General features: G+C 46.4%; 1 protein-coding gene across 11 annotated transcripts in view; it reads right to left on the bottom strand.

Annotated features, from left to right (window-relative positions):
• Positions 1-16895: 16895 nt before the first annotated feature.
• Dlgap1 (DLG associated protein 1) overlaps positions 16896-23969 on the bottom strand; it is a 509503-nt gene continuing 502429 nt past the window's right edge. For 9 of the 11 annotated variants that reach the window (XM_051154471.1, XM_051154473.1, XM_051154472.1 and 6 more), the window contains 3 exons: positions 23867-23958; positions 19944-20096; positions 16896-17141 (listed from right to left, as the gene is read on the bottom strand). In XM_051154471.1, the coding sequence (XP_051010428.1) occupies positions 16932-17141; positions 19944-20096; positions 23867-23958 (455 nt within the window). In that variant the 3' untranslated portion in view covers positions 16896-16931. Of the gene's footprint in view, positions 17142-19765; positions 20097-23866; positions 23959-23969 lie in introns of those variants that run through there. The other 2 variants (XM_051154481.1, XM_051154480.1) reach the window with 1 other exon arrangement.

Below are 23969 nucleotides of genomic sequence, written 5' to 3'. Positions count from 1 at the left end.
GGCCGCTTGGTGGCTCAGATTTCGTCCAGAGGAGGACCGGGCTCAGGCTCATTTGCAGGGAGGTGGAGGTTGGCGTGCCACTATTTAGTGCTTGCTGGCCGGAAGCTTGGGGAAACTACTAAGAAGGCAAGCATTGGAGTGCAGTATACTTCCACAAACTGTGTGTAGGCTGAAATTGTGATCCAGAAACTACAGTAAAATTGCCCAGCAAAGTCTCATCCATCTATCTATCTATCTATCATCTATCTATCATCTACCTATCTATCTCATTATTACATACCTATCTTTCATCTCCATCATCTTTCTGTAATCTATCATCTTTTTAAAAAAAGATTTATTTATTTATTACATATACAATGTTCTGCTTACATGCGCACCTGCACACCAGAAGAAGGCACCAGATGTCATTATAGATGGTTGTGAGCCACCATGTGGTTGCTGGGAATTGAACTCGGGACCTTTGGAAGAGCTGAGCTAACTCGCCAGCCCTCATCTTATCATCTACCTATCATCTATCTGTTTATCTATCTCTCTACCTACCTATGTACCTACTTACCTGCCTATGATCTATCGTCTGTGGTTTTGTTTGTTTTGTTTTGTTTGACAGGGTTTCTCTGTGTAGCCTTGGCTGTCCCTGGACTCACTTGGTATACCAGGCTGGTCTCGAACTCATAGTGATCCACCTGCCTCTGCCTCCCAAGTGCTGGGATTAAAGGCGTGCCCTACCACCGCCCTGTGTCAAAAACTTAACACTTACCTATTTTGCATTGTCAACTGTGCATGCCTTAGCAAGTGGATAGAAATCAGATACTTGAGAGCATCAGTTCTGTTGGGTCCTGAGGCTTCACAGCAGGTGTTTTTTACCTTCTGAGCAGTCTCCTTGGCCTGGGTTTATGGCTTGTTTGGCCATGGGGCTGGGGTGGGGGTGGGTGGCAGGGGGTGGAGTGGCGGGGGGGGGGGTGGGGGGGCTTAAGCAAGCATTCTGTTGTTTTTGTATGGTACTAGGAGTTGAGAAATTGTTGAAAAATCACAGGAGGTAAACTGAGGTCTCTTATGAATATCCCACCTAAGCTGGCAAAGGGAGCAGGTGAAAGCAATCAAAGGCTTTGCCAAGAAGAGGCCTAGGGCTGTGTAATTAAGGTCTGGGCCTGGGGGCTGGAGTCATGTTTCTGTGGTTAGAGCCTTAGCTGCTTTTCCAGAGGACCCTTGTTACAGCCGACTGTAACTCCAGGCCCTCGGGATCCTGCACTGTCTTCTGGCCTGTGCATGGCACCAGGCAGGACACAGTGGGCGCACACACCTGCAGACAAAACACTGGTACCCATAAAATAAATAATCAAAGAACTGGGGTTGGTCCAGGGCCAACTCAGCGGTAAAGCGCTGAGCTAGCGTGTGAAAGGCCCTATGGTAGACCACAGCACCTTAAAGGAGGAAAACACAACAAAATCGCAACAGCAACAAAGCCCCTCCATCTGGGAGACGATCAGTGGTCACCGCATCCTCCGTGAAGCAGTCACAGCTCTCTTGGGCTTACGGCCATCTTTGAAGCCCTCACACTACTTCCCCCTGTGAGGTCCTAAGAGAGAAGAAAATAGGAACCGCTTTGCTGCCATGTCAATGAAAGCAGGAGGAGGCCAGGCCAAGGGTGAGCTCGCCAGGGCCAGCCTGGAGCCAAGAGGGAGGAGCAGGGCAAGGGCATCTGCCCACGAGGAAGAGGAAGCAGGATTTTGGAGGTCATCCAGGGAGAGCCACTGGAAGACTTGACGACAGCATCTGCTCGTTGGCAGCTCAGCTTTCTTGCGAAGAACTTGCTCTTGCTTGGCGTAGATCCAGCACTTGGGACACAGAGGCAGGGAGGTCTCTGAGTTTGTGGCCAGCCTGGACTACCGAGTGAGTGCCAGGACAGCTGGAGCTTCATAGTGAGACCCTGTGAAGGAACAAACAAACCTATGCGACCAACAACAACCAAAAAAGAACTTGTCCTTTGTAACCGTGCATGTGTGTGTGGGGTGTGTCTGTGTGTGTATGAGTGTCTGTGTATGCATGTATGTGAGTGTGTGTTTGTGTGTGTATGAGTGTGTAAGTGTCTGTGTGTGTGCATGTGTGTGTGTATGTCCTTACTCTGATTTCTGAGGCTCTAATAAAAAGCTGACCCAAACCAACTGGGGAGGGAAGGGTTTATTTTTTTGGCTCCCACTTCCTCATCTCAGTCCATCGCTAAGGGAAGTTAGGGTGGGACCTGGAGACAGGAACTGAAGTGGAGGCCTTGGAGCGAGGTTGTTTACTGGCTTGACCCTCATGGCTTGCTCAGCCTGCTCTCTCATGCCACCTAGGACCATCTGCCCAGGGGTGGTACCACCCACAGTGGGGTGACCCCCAACTACACCAAACATTAATCAAAAAAATTGCCCCACAGACAAACACACAGGCCCGTGTGATGGAGGCAACTCTTCAGGGGAGGGTCTCTGTTCCCACTAATGTGGGTCAAGTCAACAAAACTAGCATAGGAGGTTTGACCACATGGTGAAATGATTGTACTTCTTTGGACAAAACTGTCAAAAGGGCCTTTGCAGACTTTAGGGTCACAGGGTGTGGTGGCGCACGCCTTTAATCCCAGAACTCAGGAGGCAGAGGCAGGCGGGTCTCTGAGTTCCAGGCCAGTCTGGTCTACAAAGCGAGTCCAGGATAGACAGGGCTACACAGAGAAACCCTGTCTTGGGAACCAAAAGCCAAAAAAACCAAACCAAAACATTGGGGTTGACACTTCAGAGAAAAGAGCAATCTGTGTTAAAACATTAAATCTGGCCAGCCTGTTCTACAAAGTGAGTCTAGGACAGCCAAAGCCACATAGAGAAACCCTGTCTCAAAAAACCAAAGCAAACAAACAAAAAACCATTAAATCTGAGAGTCATGTTTTTATGTTTCAGGTGGGAGTAATAGGTGTGCAGAAAGGATGTGCCCCGACACATTCGGTGGAGAAGACAGCAGAGGGGAGGGTTGGGCATAGGTCAGGCTAAGGACAGGAAGGCAGGTATGAGACGGTCTGCTGGCAGACCACGAGTTCCAGGCAAGGTGTCTCTGCTGGATATAGGAGGGAAAGGTCACAAAATAGTATTTTTCTTTCTTTTCTCCCTCCCAACCTCCCTTCCTTGCTTCCTTAGTGCTTATGGACAAAACCCAGAATCTTGGGTACCCTAAGCATACATCTTACCACTGAGCTACACTCTTTTTTTTTGTTTTTGTTGTTTTTTTGTTTTTTGAGACAGGGTTTTTCTGTGTAACCCTGGAGGTCCTGGACTCACTTTGTAAACCAGGCTGGCCTTGAACTCACTTTGTAGACCAGGCTGGCCTCGAACTCACAGAGATCCACCTGCCTCTGCCTCCCGAGTGCTGGGATTAAAGGTGTGCACCATCATGTCTGGCTTGAGCTACACTCTTTTTGTTGTTGTTTTGCTTTTGGTTTTCCCAAGACAGGGTTTCTCTGTGTATATCACTGGCTGTCTTAGACTCACTTTGTACACCAGGCTGGCCTCGAACTCACAGAGATCCACCTGCCTCTGCCTTCCAAGTGCTGGGATTAAAGGCATGCGCCACATGACCAACCCTGAGCTACACTCTTAGCCCCACTAATCTTCTGAGGATCAATAGAGCTCCAGTAAAACCTGTGGCCAATCAGGGAGATGGCAGGATTGTATAGCTGCAAACTCAGCAAGAAGCCAGAGGAAGGTCTGTAGGCTGGAAAGGAAATAGCCCATGACTACAAGAAATAAAAAGGCACAGCCTTGAACTCAGGGCATGCACTTGGCAAACGCATGTGCCCACAGAAGGATATCTTATGGAAGAGAGCACTGCAGAAAGGCAAGGCTGGTGAGAGCCCCCCAAAACAGCCGTGGTGTGAAGGGGCTGGGTGAGTGTTGGGGAGCAGGCAGGAGTCAAATTCTAAGAAGCCTGAAACAGGCCCAAGACCCAGAGTGTGTGGGCCTTGAACCCCATGTTCTCAGTTGAACTCTGTAGGACTCCTGTGTGTGTGCACACCCAGCCCCCACACCACTCTGGAGTCTGCCGTGTTGGCATTCTGTTTCAGTCTGCCTACCTGTGATGTCATCACTTACCTGCCAGGGGGTGTGACCCTGCCCAGGGCCATATAACAGGGCAGATCCTCCACGTGGTTGGCCTCTCTCTCTCTCTCTCTCTCTCTCACCCCTCTTACTCTTTCTTTCTCTTCTCATACTTCCTCTGTCTCTGGGGGGCACCCCTCCCCTTTTACCCTCCTCCCCCCCACGCTCATTTAATAAGCTCCATATAACATAATATCTGGTACCTTGAATCTATCATTATATATTAACAGATATAAAAACACATGCCAGGGGGCCTGGAGAGATGGCTCAGAGGTTAAGAGTACTGTCTGTTTGGCCAGGCGAGATAGCGCATGCCTTTAATCCCAGCACTCAGGAGGCAGAGGCAGGAGGATCGCTATGACTTCGAGGCCAGCCTGGTCTACAGAGTGAGTCTAGGACAGCCAAGGCTACACAGAGAAACCCTATCTTGAAAAACAAAAACAAATAAACAAACAAAAAAGTAAAAAAAGAATATCCTGTCTGTTCTTCCAACGGTCCTGAGTTCAATTCACAGCAACCACATGGTGGCTCACAACCATCTATAATGAGATCTAGTGCCCTCTCCTGGCCTACAGGTGTACACACAGGCAGAAGCAATTAAAAAACAAAACAAAACAAAACAAAAACAAAAACACATGCCAGTTCGAAATGCACATGTGGATCACCTTCCAAAAGGACTATCAGGGCTGGCAAGATGGCTCAGCAGGTTAAGGTACATACTGCCAATCCTGACGACCTGAGTTCGATTCCCCAGGACCCACGTGGAAGAAGGAGCAGACTGACTCCCTCAAGCTGTCCTCTGACTTCCACATATGCACAGAGCAGTGCGAGCCCATCCCACCCCTCATAAACAAATAAAATGTAATTTTGCAAAAAAGAGCAAGGGGAGGTATTCAAGTGCTGAGTATGTACATGCTTTCCAACTGCAGTCCCTGGTACTTGGATGGTCCAGGCAGGAGACTCACTTAAGCCCATAGTGCTCAAAGTCAAGAAAACAAAGCAAAACAAAAACATGACCAAAATCAAAGCAACAAGTGACAATCAAAATGCAAATGGAACAAGGAAGTAGGAGGGAGGGTCAGGACTCAGGTCATCTTTAGTTATGCACAGACCTGGGTGACAGCCTGAGGTAAGTTTGACTTTGTCTCAAAAACACAAAACAAGGAGTCCTGCCGCCCTTTGCCCTGCCTGTCAATTTCAGCTCATCCTTAATAGTTTACAGTGGAGGAGACAATTAAATCCTTAGCATCGATTTGATTTTTAACGTTTACCATCATCTTTTCATGGCAGCTTTAACTGGGCGTTAAGATCATTTCACAACATGTAGAATCTCCCAAAGGACAAACTGCTGCTCCACCACTCAGGCTGGTCTTGGTGCCTGTCCCCTTCCACATCCCCTGCCCCTCCCCCATCCCATCCCGTGCGCACCCACCCCCACCATGACTTTTGGACTTCACAGGCTCATATCTTGCCGACACACTGTTGGTTAACACGGGGAAATCACAGGAGCAGGACCTTTGGAGGAGCAGCCATCTCTCCGTCGCATGTTTCCGTGCTCCTCCAGGTGCAGCGGATGGAAGTGAGTTTACCATGTTTTTCCAGACAATGAGATGCACCCAGTTTTTAGAGCAGAAAAAACAGTAAAAACAACCGGACCAAAAGGTGCACCCTAGTTTCCCTCCCCAACCCATCCCCACGCAGCTTTTGCAGGGTAAAGTGCTGTCTTATGGTCAAAACAAAACAAAAAAGCCCCAGTACTTCAGATTACTTGTTATAACTGGCTGTTATTTGGTTTTGTGCCCCTATTGAAAAACAAGTTTTTGCTGCATGTGGGAATTCTTGGCCTGTCCACCATGTACTGCATATCCACCATGTACTGCATGTCCACCACGTGCGGCATGTCCACTACATGCGGCATGTGCACCAGGTGCGGCATGCCCACCATGTGCGGGATGCCCACCACGCGCGGCATGCCCACCTCATGCGGGATGCCCACCACGTGCGGGGTGCCCACCACATGTGGGATGCCCACCACGTGCAGCATGTCCACCATGTATGGCATGCCCACCACATGCGGGATGCCCACCACCTTTTACATGCCCACCACGTGCGGCATGCCCACCACGTGCGGCATGCCCACCATGTGCGGCATGTCCACCATGTATGGCATGCCCACCACGTGCTGCATGCCCACCATGTGCGGCATGTCCACCATGTATGGCATGTCCACCACATGTGGCATGTCCACCAAGTGCGGGATGTGGCATGTGCACCACGTTGGTTGAACTCCAAAGGACTTGAGAGTTTGCAAAGATATCAGAGCTATGAGCAAACCCAGAGAGAGATCTGTATTTCCACAGTTGGCATCTTGCGGAGCCTAGGAGCTTGGTAATATATTGACTCCTCTCTCTCTCTCTCTCTCTCTCTCTCTCTCTCTCTCTCTCTCTCTCTCTCTCTCTCTTTCTCCAGGGTTTCTCTGTGTAGCCCTGGCTGTCCTGGATTCACTTTGTAGCCCACACTGGCCTCGAACTCACAGCGATCCACCTGCCTCTGCCTTCCAGGTGCTGGGATTAAAGGCGTGCGCCATCGAGACCCAGCTTTATTCCTTCTCTATTCATTTAAAACTTGGCTACTGTGAGCGTCGGTTACAGCTCAGCGGTGTCTATTGAATAGTTGAAGACCCTCTGGCCAATCCCCAGCAATATGAAAAAAATATTATTCAGTTTGCAGGAGTCATGTTAAAGTCTTTTAAGTGGAGTCTGGGAGCTTAGGGAAATGGCTCAGTCAGTAAATTTGCAGCAAGCAAACAAGAACTTGGAGTTGGACTCCCAGCACCAAAAAAATAAAATCTATGAAAACACACATTTGTAACCCCAAATCTCTGAAGCTCATTGGCCTTCCTGCCAAAACCAAGGAGCTCTGGATTCAGTGAGAGAAGCCAGCTCAAAAAAGAAGGCTGAGAGCTGGGGAGCTGCCTCAGCAGGTAGGGTTACCTGCTGCCAAGCAAGGCAAGCAAGATGACCTCAGTTCAATCCTGGGAGCCGCGTGGTAGAAGGAGAGAACCAACTCCCCTGAGTTAGCACTTCACACATGTGCATGCTTGATACACACATAACGCGCGCGTGCGCGCGTACACACACACACAAATAAATGTAAGTAAAAAAAATAACAAAACAAGTAAGATGGAGAGGGACTAAGGAGACACCTGACGCTACACACACTCACATGAACACACACACATGCACCACATGCACACATACACACACAGGAGAGATTAACGATAATTTAAAGACCAACGGACAAGTGTACAAGCTACTAGCTCGTGTAAATTTGCTAGTCCCCGCAGTTCCCAAATCTGCTCCTCCTTCGGACTTCTAAGCCCTCATCTGGGGTAGGTGCGAATGATCCTATTTTCTGATGGGTTCGCACGTAGGGAGAAAATTATGTTTACTCTTATCTCCACTTCTGACTGCTTTGTCTTGGGAATTGCTGAAGAAAATCGCACTCACATCATAGCCACCTTTACAAAAGCTATGTTTTTGTGTCTTCTACTGAAATTCCTCTGAGGTGTGCCAGGACTTTTGAAGCTAGTGCGTCTCTGAGGGACTCTCTCTTGGTCTCAGATCTCTGTAGTTGCTGTGGCTGGAACCCAGAGCACACCAGCCGGCACCCTGTGAGCCATGAGCAGCGCACTGGTTTCTGAACCTGCTTTCTGAATGCTCTGTTTTGGTTGCTTATCAAAGTAGGTGCTACAATGCATACATATTTGGCTGAGGGAAAAATCAATGTGGCCTTAAAAACCATCATGTCTGGGCCGAAGAAGCTGGTTGGTGTTTGAGAGGTGGTGCTCTCTTATACAGGGCTGGAGTTTGGTTCCTGCCACTCATGTCAGGAGATGCACAACTGCCTGTGACTCCAGCTCCAGAGGATTCCAGGTCTCCTGACCTCCACGGGGAGCTGCATCCACCCTCATATATGTACACATATGCACGTAATTGAAAATAGAATAAATAAGTGCACATGTGCTGGTCTAGACATACAGTCTGCAGATGTACTTCCATGTGTTCTGAAGATACAGGGTAAGATGGCCTTACTTCTACTTACCTTAATTTATTTAAGACAAGGTTTCTCTGTGCAGCCCTGGCTGTCCTTGAACTCACTATGAAGGCCAGGCTGGCCTCCAACTCACAGAAATCCACCTGCCTCTGCCTCCCGAGTGCTGGGATTAAAGGGGTGTGCCACTACTCCTGACCAGGTCTTTGAGTTTGAGGCCAGCCAGGTCTACATAGTGAGTTCCAGGACAGCCAGGGCTGCAAAGAGAAACTGTCTCAAAAAGCTGTAAAAAAAAAAAAAGGGTATCTTGGCTCATCCATAAAGGGGAACATCTTGAGCCACTCAGGAGGGTTGGTGGGTTACAGGGCTCTGAGACAGACTCATCCATAAAAGGGGGCACCCTGAACCACTCAGGAGGGTTAGGGGGTCACGGCGCTCTGAGACAGAGTGATAAGTAGATTACTAAGTAAAACAAGAGTGCTTAGAGTGTGCTGCCATTCAGTGGGAAAATGTTTGAAAAAACGAGCAGTGGAAGAACATGCACACAATAAACTGTTCAGCGCGGAAGGATTGTGATGAAAAGTCACCCTCACTCTGTCCTTCTTGACATTCTCATTTGAGTGCATTTTTAGCCAAATTAAAAAACAAAAACAAAACAAAAAAAACCCAACAAAACAAAAATCAACAGCAACAAAATGCAGGCTTTGCTCTTCTGGGTAGACGTGTAGAAACTTTTCCCAGTGTCCTTGTGAACCCGCAGATGGCAGAATTGCTACCGAGACAGAAGCCGGGAGCGGTCACGGGGCAGGGAGAACTGTCTGTGATGGACGATGCTCTAACTGACAAATTTAAGTTTTGCTTTCTGCAGCGCAGATGGCCCAGGTGAGCGAGTGAGTCCTGTCTCAGGTGCAGGGTGTGGTGCGTGGTCACCACAGACAAGCTGGGCTAAGTGTCACTTTACCAACCCGGGTTCTCTTTCCTGAACACTTAACACACAGTCCTAACCTGTTTTCTTTGCTGGAAGAAGAGATGGCCCCTGGCTTTCTTACAACCCATCGTCAAATGACCTTGAACTCAGCCTCTGAAAGACTGTAATTAGGCTAAGGACCAATGTTTTAGGTCTGTCTTCCGTCTGTGCAAACCCGTCTTGTTTGTCTGTGCAGGGTCAGCTCTCTCGTGTCGCCGTGGTTTACAAAGTGCCTCCATGTTCACTCCAGCTCCGTTTGGAAATCCCATCCTTCTGTGCCGTCCGCTTCTCACTGTTTGAACTTCCCAGACAACAGAAACCTGAGTTTCTGCCCTCTGACATTGCACAGATTTCCCTGCCTCTTCAAGGCATTGGCTGTGCACCCATCCTAGACCACATACAACAACAGCTGTCATTGGAAAGGGCTCCCTTCAGCCTTTCTAGTCTTCGCTGTCAACAAACAGGCCCCAGGTAGGAACGCTTTTTTCTTGAACATGCTTGGAGCTTAGGGCGACTCCTCAAGAAATCTCCAAAGGAATCCAAGGCTGAATCATTCAAACTACTCGTTTTTACCTTGCTCCCTTGGTCATGCTAGCTCAAGCAGTAAAACACATTAGGTTTGACCTTGAAAATGAAACAATGTGAGTAATCTGGTACCTTCAAGTGTCAAGTACAGAAGTGAATGAGTTTTGTTGTTGTTGCTTGTTTTTGTTTTCTGAGACAGGGTTTCTCTGTGTAGCCCTGGCTGTTTTGGAACTCACTCTGTAGACTAGGCTGGCTTCTAACTCACAGAGATCCACCTACCTCTGCCTCCTGAGTGCTGGATTAAAGGCCTGTGCCGCCGCCGCCACCACCACCACCACGACCTGTGAACGTTTTCTGTAATAAGATAACAAGTAACCAGCACTCAGGAGGCAGAGACAGGCGGATCGCTGTGAGTTCAAGGCCAGCACGGTCTACAAAGTGAGTGCAGGACAGCCAAGGCTACACAGAGAAACCCTGTCTCGAAAAACAAAAACAAAAACAAAAAAAGGATAACAAGTAAATAATAAATCCACTCCCTAAAGTAGACTCTCTTTTTTTTTTTTTTTTTGGTTAGTAAAACATAATACTTTTAAAGATTCACTTTTATTTCATGTATATGAACATTCATCTGCATATGTGTATGTGGCCAGGTGTGCAGTGCCCTTTGGAGGCCAAAAGAAGTTGTCAAATTCTGTGAAACTAATTACTATGGTTGTGAGTCAATACCCGGTTGTTGGGAACCAAACCCGGGTCCTCTGGAAAGGCAGCATGTACTCTTTTACTCACGTCTCTCCAGCCCTCGTGAGCAGAATGTTTTCATTCTAATCTAAATGGGGCCGTAGATAGCATCACCCAATCACCTAGGTCTTCTGCACCATGGAAACTGTTGGTAGGCTTTGGACTCCAGACACCCGGGAAAAGAATGTGTCCATCAATCAGTCACCTCACAATACATACGAGTGGCTGGTTCCGAAACCATGGACACCAAAACCAGTGGATGGTCTCAGATAAGTCTGTCGTGTAGAACGGTGTAGAATTATATATCACTGGTGCACATCCTGCTGTGTCCTCATTTCTAGATTCTCTATGTAAGAAGTTGTAGCGAACTCTTTAGGAAATAACAAAAAGAAACGTTTTTATACATGCTCAGTATGGATACTTTTTTCTAAATAGATTTAAAAATATATATATTATTATATTTATTTATTAATGTCTGTGTTTTTGCCAAGGTTTGTGTGTGGAAGTCAAGAGGACTTGAGTTTGCTCTCTTCTTCCACCATGCTGGTCCTGAGGACTGAACTCAGGTTGTCAAACTTGACGGCAATCACTTCTACCTGCTCAGCTGTTTTGCCAGGCCCTCCAAATAGTGTTGATTGACAGTTGGCTGAACCTGGGAATATGGAACCCCGGGGTAAGGAGGGCTGGCCGTGCGAAATCCAGGAGCCCGGCTGTGCAGGCCTGTTTGCTTTGCAGAGCACTGGCAACCGAAGCATTCAAGATGTCAGGAGTTAGAGGCTACCAGAGCCAGGTGTTGTCACTGATAACATCCTTGAAGAGCCACTGGGAAGGCTGCATTTCCCCTGGGTACCAGAAGGTGCAGTGCCAGACTCCAGAGTCTCAGTTGAAGACTCTCTTACTGAGATCTCAAAAGAAGCTGCCTGATGATACCGGTTCACCCATCATCGGGCTTCCAAGTCTTGTCCATCTGCTTGTCCGAAAGGAGGACTAGAGAGAGCCCGTGGGGGCTGGAGAGATGGCTCAGTGGTTAAGAGGACTGACTGCTCTATTCTTCCAGAGGTCCTGAGTTCAATTCCCAGCAACCACATGGTGGCTCACAGCCACCTATAATGTGATCTGATGCACACTGTATACATAATAAATAAATCTTTAAAGAAAAAAAAAGAAAAGAGTCTGTGGAGAACAGTCTGTGCAGCTGACAGCAGCACGGGCTGTGACAGCAGGGTCTGCGACAGGACAAAACTCAGCCTGTGCCACTTATTAAAACTGTCTCATGCTTCCTGCTACATTCACTCTAAGCTCAGGTTTGTGCTCATTTGTTTAGGAGACATAAGAAGCCCTTGGGGTGGGGGCGCGCGTGTGTGTGGGAGGGGAGAATCCCTGACCTCCTAAACCGTGGCATGGGGTGACTGCACATCAGGGCCTCACATTCTTGGGGTTTTCCCAGGAAGCGCAGTGTACCTGAAGTAGCCCCGCTCTCTTTCTGCCTAGTGGGAGACCATGAGTGACCCACGGGGGAACTTAGGGCCTATTTTGTAAACTTAAAAGTTGGTTAGAAGTGAGGGAGGGATTTTTAAACAGGGTCATTAGTTTCTGTTTGCAAGAGGGATTGGTTAGGTCTTGGTTTCCCAGCTGAAAGTCAAACAGCCGACTGAACAAACAGAAGGGAAATAAACTTCTGCGCCTTTGACTCTCAACGGGAGCTCGTGAGTGAACACGCACACACTGGGATCTTAATGCACATACCATTTATTTAACCCAAAATTTGTTTATAGCTTCAAGGAGTGGGTTTCAAAGATTGAAAAAAAAAAAAAGTCATGTTCTCAACTCACTTCCCCTCACCCCCAATTTGTACTAAAAAACTAAATTACAGTGTCCAGGATGGGATTAGACCTTAACACAGGAAAATGCTTGTCTCAAATAACATCTTCCTCCACTTCCTCCTCTTTCTCCTCCTCTCTCACCTTCTCTTTGTTCTCTTTCATTTTTCTAGGCAGGGTCTCTCTGTGTAGCCCACCCAGGCTGGACTTGAATTCTCTTTTCTTTTTTTCCCCCTTTGAGACAGGTATTTCTCCATGTATCCCCGGCTGTCCTGGAACTCACTCTGTAGACCAGGCTGGCCTCGAACTCACAGAGATCCACCTGTCTCTGCCTCCAAATGGACTTGAATTCTTGATCTTCCTGCCTTACCCAGAAGTCTTCAACTTTAGATTTCCTACATTCAAAAGGAAACTCAGTGTGGGGCTAGCTAAAATGTTGAAGGGGCCTGGATGAAGTAAAATTGGTGAAAAGGCGAGAAGTGTGATCAGATTAGTGCAAGTCATCAGATCTGTGCGCCCCTGTCCCCCTGCCCCTGGGTTTCTGTCAGTTGGTCATTTCACTTCTGAATCTGTTTCAAAGGCATAGCGTGTTATTTAGTGGCCGGCGCAATTGCGTATGCACCACATTCAGAGAAGACAGCGGCTGTCTGCGCATTTATTTCCAAGCCTGTTGCATTATAGGTGAGTTTTGCTGGGAAGTTACAGGAACACGGAAAGGCGGCACTGTGGACACAGCTGACAGGTTTTTCAGTCGATTGATGAGTGCGAGTCCATTTTTGTAAGCGTAAAACTCAGGTGAAAATGGCAGTGTTGAGTAATGACCCAGGCGAACTACACGAAGCGCTACTGAACCACAGAGGTGCTACTGAAGGCACTACACCCAGGCCTGCATCTTAGATGCAGCTCCGTCCCTTAGTAATTGTGTTCAGGTGGCAAGAAACTAAACGGTGAGCAACACTTGGTCATTTTTCACTTCTTCCTCCCCTTGCCTTTGTGGTGGGGGTGGATTAGATCCCCGTGTGTGCTCAGCTCTGAATCCCAAACGTCACAATTTAAAAAATTTAAAAAATTTTTAATCACTGGGGGCATGGAGTTAGAAACACAAAGCTCATTCCTGATTTTACTTGTAAAACTGTGTGGGAGGCCGGGTGTGGTGGTGCAATCTTTAATCCCAGCATTTGGGAGGCAGAGGCAGGCGGATCACTGTGAATTCGAAGCCAGCCTGGTCTTCAAAGTGAGTCCAGGACAGCAAGGCTACACAGAGAAACCCTGTCTCAAAAAACCAAAACAAACAAACAGACAGACCGTGTGGGAGACACAGGGGCGGGCGTGTGCAAAGACATGAAAGCGGTTAAGATACAGATGTTGCAAGGGGGCCTATGGTTCCCTTCACAACCTCACAGTGCAGCGGTAGGAACACCAGAATCAAAGCTCCAAGCGTGTGATTACCAAGGGTAAAAGGCTCCGGCTCTTCCAACTCTGAAATCCGTTACACAGGGTCTCCCACAACCTGCACAGTGGGTAGGCAGCACAGTGCGCCGTTACAGTGAACACGCAAAAGATGGCATACCTGGTAGTCGCTGAGTTACCCACTTCCAAAGACAACCACCTAGATTTGGAACACTGGGGCTTCAGTGAAAACACACAGGCCTGAAAAGCAGTGCATTGATTATTTTATTAATTCCTTCTTTTTACATTATGGGAAACATTCATCTATTTACATGTTTGTTTTGTTTTGTTTTTTTGTCCACACACAATCTAGGTTAATAAGCCTATGAAATACCAATTCAGAAAGCCATAAAAATCTTCCCCGTCTCTCCGTCTTAAGGCTTTCAAATGAATCTTTTTTTTTCCCCAAACCAAAATAATTTTTAAAAATTACATTAGGGAATTCAGATATGCTAATGATTTATATTCCATTTATTTAAAATATGCATCTAGACAGGTTCTTAAAAAAGAAATGGTAAATTCACAAGGATAAGGGTTAAACTAAAGCAATACTGCACAGTAAAACATTAAGGGAACATCTATAAATAACAGAAATATATTACAAATAAATTAGTTCTATTTACCATTTCAAATATTAAAAATCTTTAATCCATTTCTTCATCTCTCTTTACAAAAAGGTTATGTGAATTGTATGGAAACATCTGCAAAAAATATAATAAATACTTAATTTCTTTGAATGTATTTTTTTTGTTGTTGTTTTTGATGAGGGAGACAAACTTCTTTTGTAATTCCCCCCACCCCCATCCCCCCCTGCCCCAAGAAAATGCCCAACACCTTTATACCAAAGTTAAACAAAATAAGTAATTTTCAGGGTACGTACACTGTTCACTATGAACTAAAAAAACATCTCTACAAATTACATCAAAAAGAATAACGCGACAAAGATTATGGTCACAGGTGTCAGTTTCCGGTTCCAGTGGATAACAAGCTATATTGTGTGGGGTCATGCCCTAACGTCAATAATTAGCTTTTTTTTTTTTTTTTCTTATAAAGTGTTTGCACAGTTTAAACTGTGTTTTTCAGGAAGGCAAAGGTTTGTGATGCCCTGCAGACATTCAGCTAAAAGATTAAAAATTCTTACCAAAAATAGCGTATGAATATACAAATGCCATTCACTTAGACAAGGCAAACAGGCCTTCTCTTCTCTCTTTAAAATAGCCTGGGCTAAATCAGTTCCCAAAAGAAAACAGTGTAGGAGGGTCTGGATCCCCTTAGAAACTGACCTCAGGGCGGGAGCTGTAGCAGTGAAAGTGGGTCAAAGTGGGTCTCATGGACGGTGCTTGCTGTGAAAGCTTCCTTGATGAATGTGACCACTGGCTGCCCAAGCAGACTGTCGGCCTTACCCCTGCACACGGCAAGCTATCTTTCCTTGCTGCAAAGGAAAAGTATGTCCTTTTTTTTTTTTTTTTTTTTGAAACTAGCAAATACTTGAAGCTCAAAAATCTCTGCTCCGGTTTGACAAAGCACTCACTGCCTTTGTCGGCCCTATTTAAAAGTTGCTGTTGTTGTTATTGGTTTGTTTGTTTTAAAATAAGTTATAGCCCTTTTCTTGTAAACCACAGCAGTAAACATTTGTGCCCTGTTGATAAGGTAACTCAGAACGCCAATGGCTCTGAGAGGTAGCAAATTCTCTAGTGGTTTTAGAATATGTCTGAAAATACTGGTTGTCAGAACCCATCACTTCTCTTTAATTTTGTAAAGAAAATTAAATTAGCACCTGGCTATGAGAGTTTTTTTTTTTTTTTTTTTTTTTTAAAGCATCTCTGGTGCAAGCATTGTTTTCTTTTAAGTCTTTCATTTATTTTTCTATGGCAAATTTCTAATTCTTTTAGGTTGCAAGCTTGACATATTATGTGGCTGATCCTTTCAGATCACCACATTCTGAATGTTTAAACTGCTACAAGTAAGGGCATTTGAAGACTTCAGCAGGATGCCAGTGCACACAGCCCACCTGGACCATGCAAGCCAGCAGAAAGCCTGTGTCTAACCAGAAGCTTTGATTTCCAGCAGCAGGGTTTAGGAATGCCGACTTTCTTCCCTCCTGGTAGCTCCTGACCCCTATGCACAATCACGTGGCGTCTCTCCCTACCTGTGCCTCAGGATCAAGGACAGCTCTTTGGAATGAGGCAGCTTGTCAACTGGGGTAGAAAACCTTTTATCTTATTCACTTGACACAGAACAAAAATCCTGCACTGGGGAACAAGTGAACTCTGTAAAAGGCATCCTTATGTGGGTGAAGACTAAAGGGGGCCTACCCGGATGGATGCTAAACTTACAGAACCAACTTTTTTTTTTTCCTTCCCCCTCCCATTTAAAAACTACTGCCATGACATTATAATACACAGAGTACAAGAAAAGTTGATAAAACATTTCAGGTTTAAAATTTCTTAATAAGATAAATAGATTCCTTATATATAGGATCTTAAGCCATCGGTGTTTCCTTTGCCTTAACTTTCTTCATTTTATTGCCTTTCAGAATAGATTAATTTCCCTGAAAGATCAAATTTACAATCTTCTGCTGATTGAAACATTTGAAGCTGTGATTGATGAAGTACCAGTGAGGCAGTTTGTACAGCTGCGAGGGCGCCGGTGCAGGGTACCTGCTCTCTATGCCCCTCTCTCCTACACACCCAGCTGCCCCCACCCCACTCCAGCCCTAGGCCAGCTTGGTCCCCCGCTCTCTCTTGGTCACCACTGATTCCGATGAGACTGTGTGATTTCTGGGATTAGAAATAAAGCGCTCTCTGCTTGTAAAAAAATAACCGTTTGGGGCAAATAAAGGGAGTCGGAGCCCTCGTTTCTTTCGCGTGGAAGACGGTTAAGTCCCAAAGGATCACCCTGTTGTAATACGGGGTTTCTGAAATACCCTACTGATTTATATTGCTGAGTTCTAGGGACACACTAGTTTGAGAGAACTGAGGAGGGTGAGTGACCTACAGGTGTCGTTTCTACACAGGTGGGTTCGCTTGGCCCAGAAAAGTAAAGGGTTTGGATGTCTGCACTGAGGCTTCAGGACAGGGGAGCGAAGCTCGGTGGAGAAGATGGGCAAAGTGGTCCAGGGAGCGGGCGGTTTGGGGACGGCTCCTGCGAGGTGGACAACTACGCCACGACGGTGGCGGTCACTGAGCTCAGAGACGGAGGGGGACGGGGGGGGGGGTGGGGGCAACGGGGAGGCGGGACGGTCCTCGAGGGCAGCGGCACTCAGAGCCGGGTCTGCGCCTCCGGGATGTAGATCTCGATGCTCTCCGCGCTCTCGGTGGCCGAGTTCTGGCGGACCGACGCGGCGCGCTTGGCGGCCATCAGGCGCTTGCGGGCCTCCTGGCGCTGCGAGCTCTCCAGCGAGCGCTCCCGGATCAGCGGCGCGGGGCCCTTCGCCGGCTTCTTTGGCACTGGAGGAGGGGCCCTTCGCTCCTGATCAAAGCAGAAGGTTCAGGACATTACACGGCTTCTCAGGACAAGCTTGGGAAAGACTGGGAGAGGTCAGTAGTTCGAACACACACACTCACAATTCTGCTTTGCTTTTTTTTTTTAAACCTAAGGACGGTTAGTTAGTTCTGATCTGCACACTGTGTGTGTATATATATATGCTTTCCTCTTCATTGCTTTGGTTTGGGTATTCAAAGGATTCAGAAACAAAAAACAAAACACATAATCTCTTCCGCTTAAAGCCGATGGTAAAGCTGGATCGCAGATGAACCAGGACTTCCCATGGCAGGATGTGAGCTTTTAAAAAGCACCCCTCAAAAGGCTTCCTGCACCTCGCAGTGCACACTCCAGACTCCCTGGTGCTAGGGATGGGGCTGGGAGAGCTACAGAATCGGTTAGAACTCTGAATCGGGCAGGGGCTTGGTTGGGTTCAAGACTAAAAAGCCCTGCGCACCCTCTCCGTGGGCCCTAGAAACACCCCCCCCCCCCCGCTTGCACGCATTCCTAAGTAGCCAGGTGAAGTTACAAGATTGTATTCCTCAGCCTCGATGGTGCCGTTGTGCGTCACACCTTTTTTGCACACCACACAGGAGCACACAGCCATAGGCTGCACAAGGTCGCCAGGGAGGGAGACTCTGGTACTTCCTAGTTTGGGAAAGACTTTTCCAGAGTTTCCTCGCGCTTGTTTTTGGTGGCCCAGAAGGCAATCCCAACAGAAACCACGTTACTGAAGTTGAACAGAGGACTGACTGGAAAAAAAAAAAAAAAGCTGTCCCTCTTATCAGCAATCCTTGAAACAATTTTTTGATCTTTTCTATCCTACTGCAAAATACAGCCTCTCGTCGCCACTGGGTGATGAGCGAGCAGGAAAGAAAGGCATCTAACCAGCAAAGGGTGCAGTTAGGAGAAAAGTGTCCACCTTTCTGGCTTTGAAAAGCACCCACCACCACCACCACCCCATTTCCATTTTAAATAGAAGACCCTGCTGCCTGCCGTGTGAAGTCAAGTATGACACTTCTCATGTGGGCACCAAGTTGTCTGTGACTGATGCTCGCACAGCCGTGCCTTCTTGCTTGCCAGGGTGAAGAATTACTACACCTGGACTCGCCGTGGTCGTTTTAAAGTGGAGCCTGTGTTTCTGAAAGGACAAAGAGGAAGAACACGGACTGCAAAACAGTCTCCTGCCACACTGTCTTCATTATGTTTTGTTCCCCCCCCCCCCCCGTCATGTTCATAAGATGATGAAAAGCTCTGATCGAGGTAAAATGCATCTTTAAAAATGTAAAAATTAAGCTAATAGCTATTATTAGGTGGCCTACCAACAAGTCACATGGACCGACTTCCAGACATTTAGAAGTCTGCATTGTGGGAGTAACTGATGGATACTTTTAAAAGTATGAATATTGGAAACTTTTTAGTCATTTTTCTTTCTTTGCACACTTTATTATTTTTTCTTAAAAAAAAAAACAATAATGTTAAAGAATCAGGAGGTGAGAAATCGGATGGAGCAGTACTAAAATTCCAGCGTGTGTACATGTGTGTATACTTTTAAGACCGATTTAAAAGCCTTGCCAGCAGAGAAGTTCCACACACAAAGAGAACTAGATGGAGCACAATGTTTGGCTCCTCAGAATGAGTGGACACACACACACACACACACACACACACACACACACACACACACACACACACACACACACACACACACCCCGCAGAACTCCCAAGCTTGGTTCTAAGCCTGCCCAGTGGGATGGCCAGAGGAACTGGAGCCGTGACAGTAGTGATAGCACTGCCCTCCTGTAGACGGTCCCGGGGGCTGGGTTTGTGCTAGGTGCCCACCGGTGGGCAACAGTGGATTACGGTTAGCTCTGCATGGGTCAGGAGACCCGCAAGGGCAGAGCTTTCTCCATGCGGCACGGCAAGAGCCATCCTTCATATTCAGAGGTTTCGCTTCGAACTATTTGGCCTCTGGTCATAGAAGAACAAAACTTATTTAAAAAGTCATACAGGACAAATCAGCCTGGGAAGGTGGACATTAGATACCTGTAGAACCCTGGTGGAACCACAGTAATCAAATGTGAAATTATTATTGGTGAATTAAAATAATTTAAGTCTTTATTCTAAACTGTTCTATGAGGATCGCAGGGAACAGTATCCTCTCAGGCAACCAATCAAAAGTTAGAAAAAAGAATCCCAACATTTCTGATGACTGTAAGCCTCGCAGAGAGAGGTTTAGACTTGACCGTTAGTGACTCCTTCGCCACTGTGCTTATGAGATGATTGTCAGTTAGTTACTTCTTAGGGCCTCCTATTTTTTTTTTCTCATAAACACATCCTGAGGGTGGAAGGAGGTTGAACTCTGGCTCTATGGAACCGTGCACTGAAGAGACAGTTTATTTTAGTTTAGAAAGCAAAATTGAAGGCAGTCCCCTTTAGCGTCTGGTGTGCTTTAACTTAAAAGTTTAATTTAAAAAAAGAAAGAAAGAAAGGGGAAAAAAGGAAAGGAAAGAAGGAAGAAAAGAAAAAGGTAAAGAAAAGCCACATTCCCACTTTCCAATTCACAGACAAGTTTTTCTTCCAAAAAAAAATATGTATATATATATGCCTGACACATAGTACAGATGCTGCCCCAAGTGCTCAGTATGCAAACATTCGTTACAATGAAACGAGTGTGACGCCAGCTCTTTTCCACATCGCAAACAGCGGGCCTGGGTGCAGCGCCTACTTAGACTGTCCAGCGCTTGTGCAGGCTTTTAAATGAACCATACAAAATCTACATTGTTCTACCTTCTTGTCAAGAGGATCCATCTGTTTCCAGTTATTGGCCTTTAACTGGTGAAGTTCGTCGAATTTCATGCTAATATTCTCTATGGACAACTGAAGCATGTCCCAGAACCCCGCCAGGTCCTGGGAGGTGGGTCTCGGATGAGCGTTGGGATTCTGTGCAAGAAAGAGGAAAAGCATCCGTGCTTTAGAGGCAGCAGTGACAACAAACCGGCCGAAACCCAGAGGTTTAAACATTCAAAGAACCTAAGCAGGCTCAGTTCTTTTTGGCTTTTCGATAAGAGATATACGCGAGGCTACAAATGGCCATTTTGTAGATGCCCTATTCCAGCCCCCTGGGCTTTAAATGCCAAGGCTATAAAATTCCTCTGTCCTTACGACAGAGTGTTTAGTTCGGTCTGATAAGTGGAGTCTAAATATTTGAAAAATCCCCTCGTGTGTTATCTCTTCCTGGGTGTACTTAAAAAACGCCATCTTTAAGTGAAAATACCGCCTCTTCATTTACAAGTTCACCCATGCAGTTAATTCAGAGAATAAATGAAAATTCCGGAATAAAGTTAGTTTTAAGACCACTGCTGAGTGAAACACTAGGGCACAGAGTTGGTAAACAGCAAGGTATTTTCAAAATACTTTGTGTGCCGAGGCTTCTTTGATGCTAGAGACTGATCTGGGTTTTAAATATTTGAAGCAAATGACCAACCACAGAGACACATACCGAGTCGCTGAAACTGTTACATATTCAGTATTTGAGATATTACTAGTTTTTTTTTTGGTTTTTCAAGATAGGGTTTCTGTGTAGCCTTGGCTGGACTTTCTCTGTAGACCTGCCTGCCTCTGACTCCCAAGGGCTGGGATTAAAGGTGTGTGCCACCACCATCTGGCTTCAATTACTTTTTAAAAAATATTTATTTATCTATATAAGCACTCTATTGCACATCTGCCTGCATGACAGAAGAGAGCATCGGACAGACGAGGACACCAGATCTCATTATAGACAGTTGTGAGCCACCATGTGGTTGCCGGGAATTGAACTCAGGACCTTTGGATGAGCAGCCAGTGCTCTTAACCCCTGACCCATCTCTCCAGGCAAAGAACCAAGTAAGTACCTTTACCCACTGAAGCTGGCTGATCGACCCAAGAACTGACTTTCGTTAGTTTGTTTGCTTGAGAGCTTGCTGCGTAACCTGTGCTGGCCTAGAGACCTCTCGCTTCCTCCTGAGTACTAAGACTGCAAGTGCACGTCATCATGTCTGCGCTCAAAAGCTGACTTTCTTTGTCCCTGCAGTCTGGTGTCGCTGCCATCACCAACCACCGCCTGCAAAAGCAGCTGAAGGCATCATAAGCACACAGCAAGTCTCCCTCCCTTCTATACATCAGCCTGTCCAGTGCCATTTCTAGCTACTTCTTAGCATTACAAACCACTGTAGAGCCTCGCATCCTTTGGTAACTGGAGCCAGCGTGTATGTTTAAGGTTGACCCTAAGAAAAGTGGTACCCTCAGGACTTTAGGAAGTGCAAAGGCTGATGATCGTCTCATTGTCTAAAGGCTGGAAGCAACACTTACACCTGAGGGTGACCTTGTTCAAAACAAGTGCAAATAAAGGTGCTTGCTATGCAGTATATGTAGTTCCAAATCTACTCAGAGTTATGAGACTCTTTGGAGTAGATAATTTTGTTTTTTTGCTTGTTTGTTTGGTTTTCAAGACAGGGTTTCTCTGTGTAGCCGTGACTGCCCTAGACTCACTTTGTAGACTAGGCTAGCCTTGAACTCACAGAGATGCCCCTGCCTCTGCCTCCCAAGAGCTGGGATTAAAGGCATGCGCCGCCACTGCTGCCACCGCCGCTAACACCTGGACCAAATTTTGCAGTTATTTAGTGCTTGGTTCAATATTAAAACCTGTAACAAGTCTAGTGATACTTGAGGGAACAAAACAGGTTCTTTGTAGTATTTTGACACAGTCAACACCAACTATACCCAAAGTCCCTAAGGGGAGTGGTGGCAAGCACCCACAATCTCCTCAGCAAGGAAGCTGAAACAGCAGAGTCTCAAGTCTGAGACTGCATCCCCCAAACCAACAACAGACCCAAGGGGACAAACCAAACGAGCGAAGAGACCAACCCTCAGAAGAGACAGCAGTTCTGACAAAGCGCCTCTCAGCAGCTCATGATCTCACTATAGTTAGCCTTATCCACAAAGGAAAAGTAAACAGTTCGTATTTTGGAGTTTGGTGACATTTTCTGGGTCACAGGTTTTTGCTGCTGCCTTTATCTCATCACCAGCGAAGGGAAGACTGAGGATTGCGTGTCTCTGATCTGAGACCCTTCGGCCCAAATGTTGAGCTATCAGACTTGGTAAGGTTTGGGAAGGCTGCCTATCCAGTGAGATATCTTGGAGACGAAATACAAGACTTAAAATGTGAAGTTCATATATCTGCCACATACACACCTCCTACACAAAGTCTGAAAGTAATTACATATGTTTCTAGTGTGCCTGTATTTTGACAGTGACATGTTACATGAGGCCAGGTGTATACATTATCGGTGCCTCGGTGTCCCCAAAGTTTCAGACTTTACAGCATTTCTGGTTTTGGAGGTTTTGGGTTTTTTGTTTGTTTGTTTGTTTTTTGTTTTGTTTTTTTGTTTTTTGCTTTGGGCATGTGCAACCTATAGCTCAGTAGCCTACGCTTAACTCTATGTCATGGGCAACTTGGCCTTGCCCCCAAAGGAATCTCCTGGCCCCATTTTGTAGAGGAAACAAAGAGAGTGTAAGCGCTGGCCATCTCAATTCTGAGTCAGGGTGGAGTGACTGAGCTTAAACCAGACCGTCTCTGAGGTGAGAGGTGCTTTTGGTTGCTTTGTGTTAGCATCAGCCTGACCAACAATGGAGCAGAGTGGTAGAAGCTGTGCTCGGAGTCACTCCTGGAGGATGTAGCCTCCTCAGAGAGGCTCTCCCTTTATTTCACCTTTGTCAACTCTGCAAATTCTATCATTATTGCGGCTGCTGTTTGAGGCGTTTTCTTTCCTTTGTTTTTGTATGTCAGAGGTAGATGGAGCACTCATTCCTCTCAGGGTGTCTGATCGACACTGTGTGATTCCCTCAACCTCTGGCCCTTGAATGAAAACAAAACTCTGGTCGGGTAGTGGTGGCGCACGCCTTTAATCCCAGCACTCGGGAGGCAGAGGCAGGTGGATCCCTGTGAGTTTGAGGCCAGCCTGGTCTACAATGCAAGTCCAGGACAGCCAAGGCTACACAGAGAGACCCTGTCTCGAAAAAACAGAAAACAAAACAAAACAAAACAAAAAAACAATAAAACAAAACTCTGATCAGGAGACACGGTTGCTGATGAATATTTTAGAAAGAGACTCAAGTGCCAAAATAATCCCCTTTATAACTGTGTTTAGGTTTGCTCCTTATTTTAATGAGAATAAGATCAAAAGCATCATATAAAATCTAGGAACATGGAAAAAATCTAGGAGCATGGAAAAGCATCATATAAAATCTAGGAACATGGAAAAAATTCAATACAGAGACCAGAAAATGGAGTTTTAACTTGATTCTGCCCTAAGATTATTTAAGTGTGGAATAAAGCATTTTGTTTTAAATGAATTAATTTATTTAAAGAAAAGCAGAGGCTGGGCCGTGGTGGCGCACACCTTTAATCCTAGTACTCGGTAGGCAAAGGCAGGCGGATCGCTGTGAGTTCGAAGCCAGCCTGGTCTACAAAGTGAGTCTAGGACAGTCAAGGCTACACAGAGAAACCCTGTCTTGGGGTGGGGGAGAGAAGGAAGCCAGATTCATCTGTGAAAGACTCCAGTAAGCCTGACTTAACTTGGTTCAAACTGAGTTTTGCTTTGGCTGGCCTGTCTTAAGGACAAGGTCTCTTCCCGGCTGCGCTAACAGAGTCACAGTGACAGGATGGTACCTACCAGGTTCTCTTCACAGAGTTCTCTGAACTGGTAGAATTTCTGCGCCATGAGAAGCTGGGCACTGCCCACCGCGGTTCGGATTTTCCCTAGAACTGAAAAGAGG

This window comes from Acomys russatus, chromosome 12 (genome assembly GCF_903995435.1).
Source record: "Acomys russatus chromosome 12, mAcoRus1.1, whole genome shotgun sequence".
Taxonomy (NCBI): domain Eukaryota; kingdom Metazoa; phylum Chordata; class Mammalia; order Rodentia; family Muridae; genus Acomys; species Acomys russatus.
The sequence above is the reverse complement of the archived record's forward strand: the minus strand, read 5'-3'. Positions and strand labels throughout refer to the sequence as shown.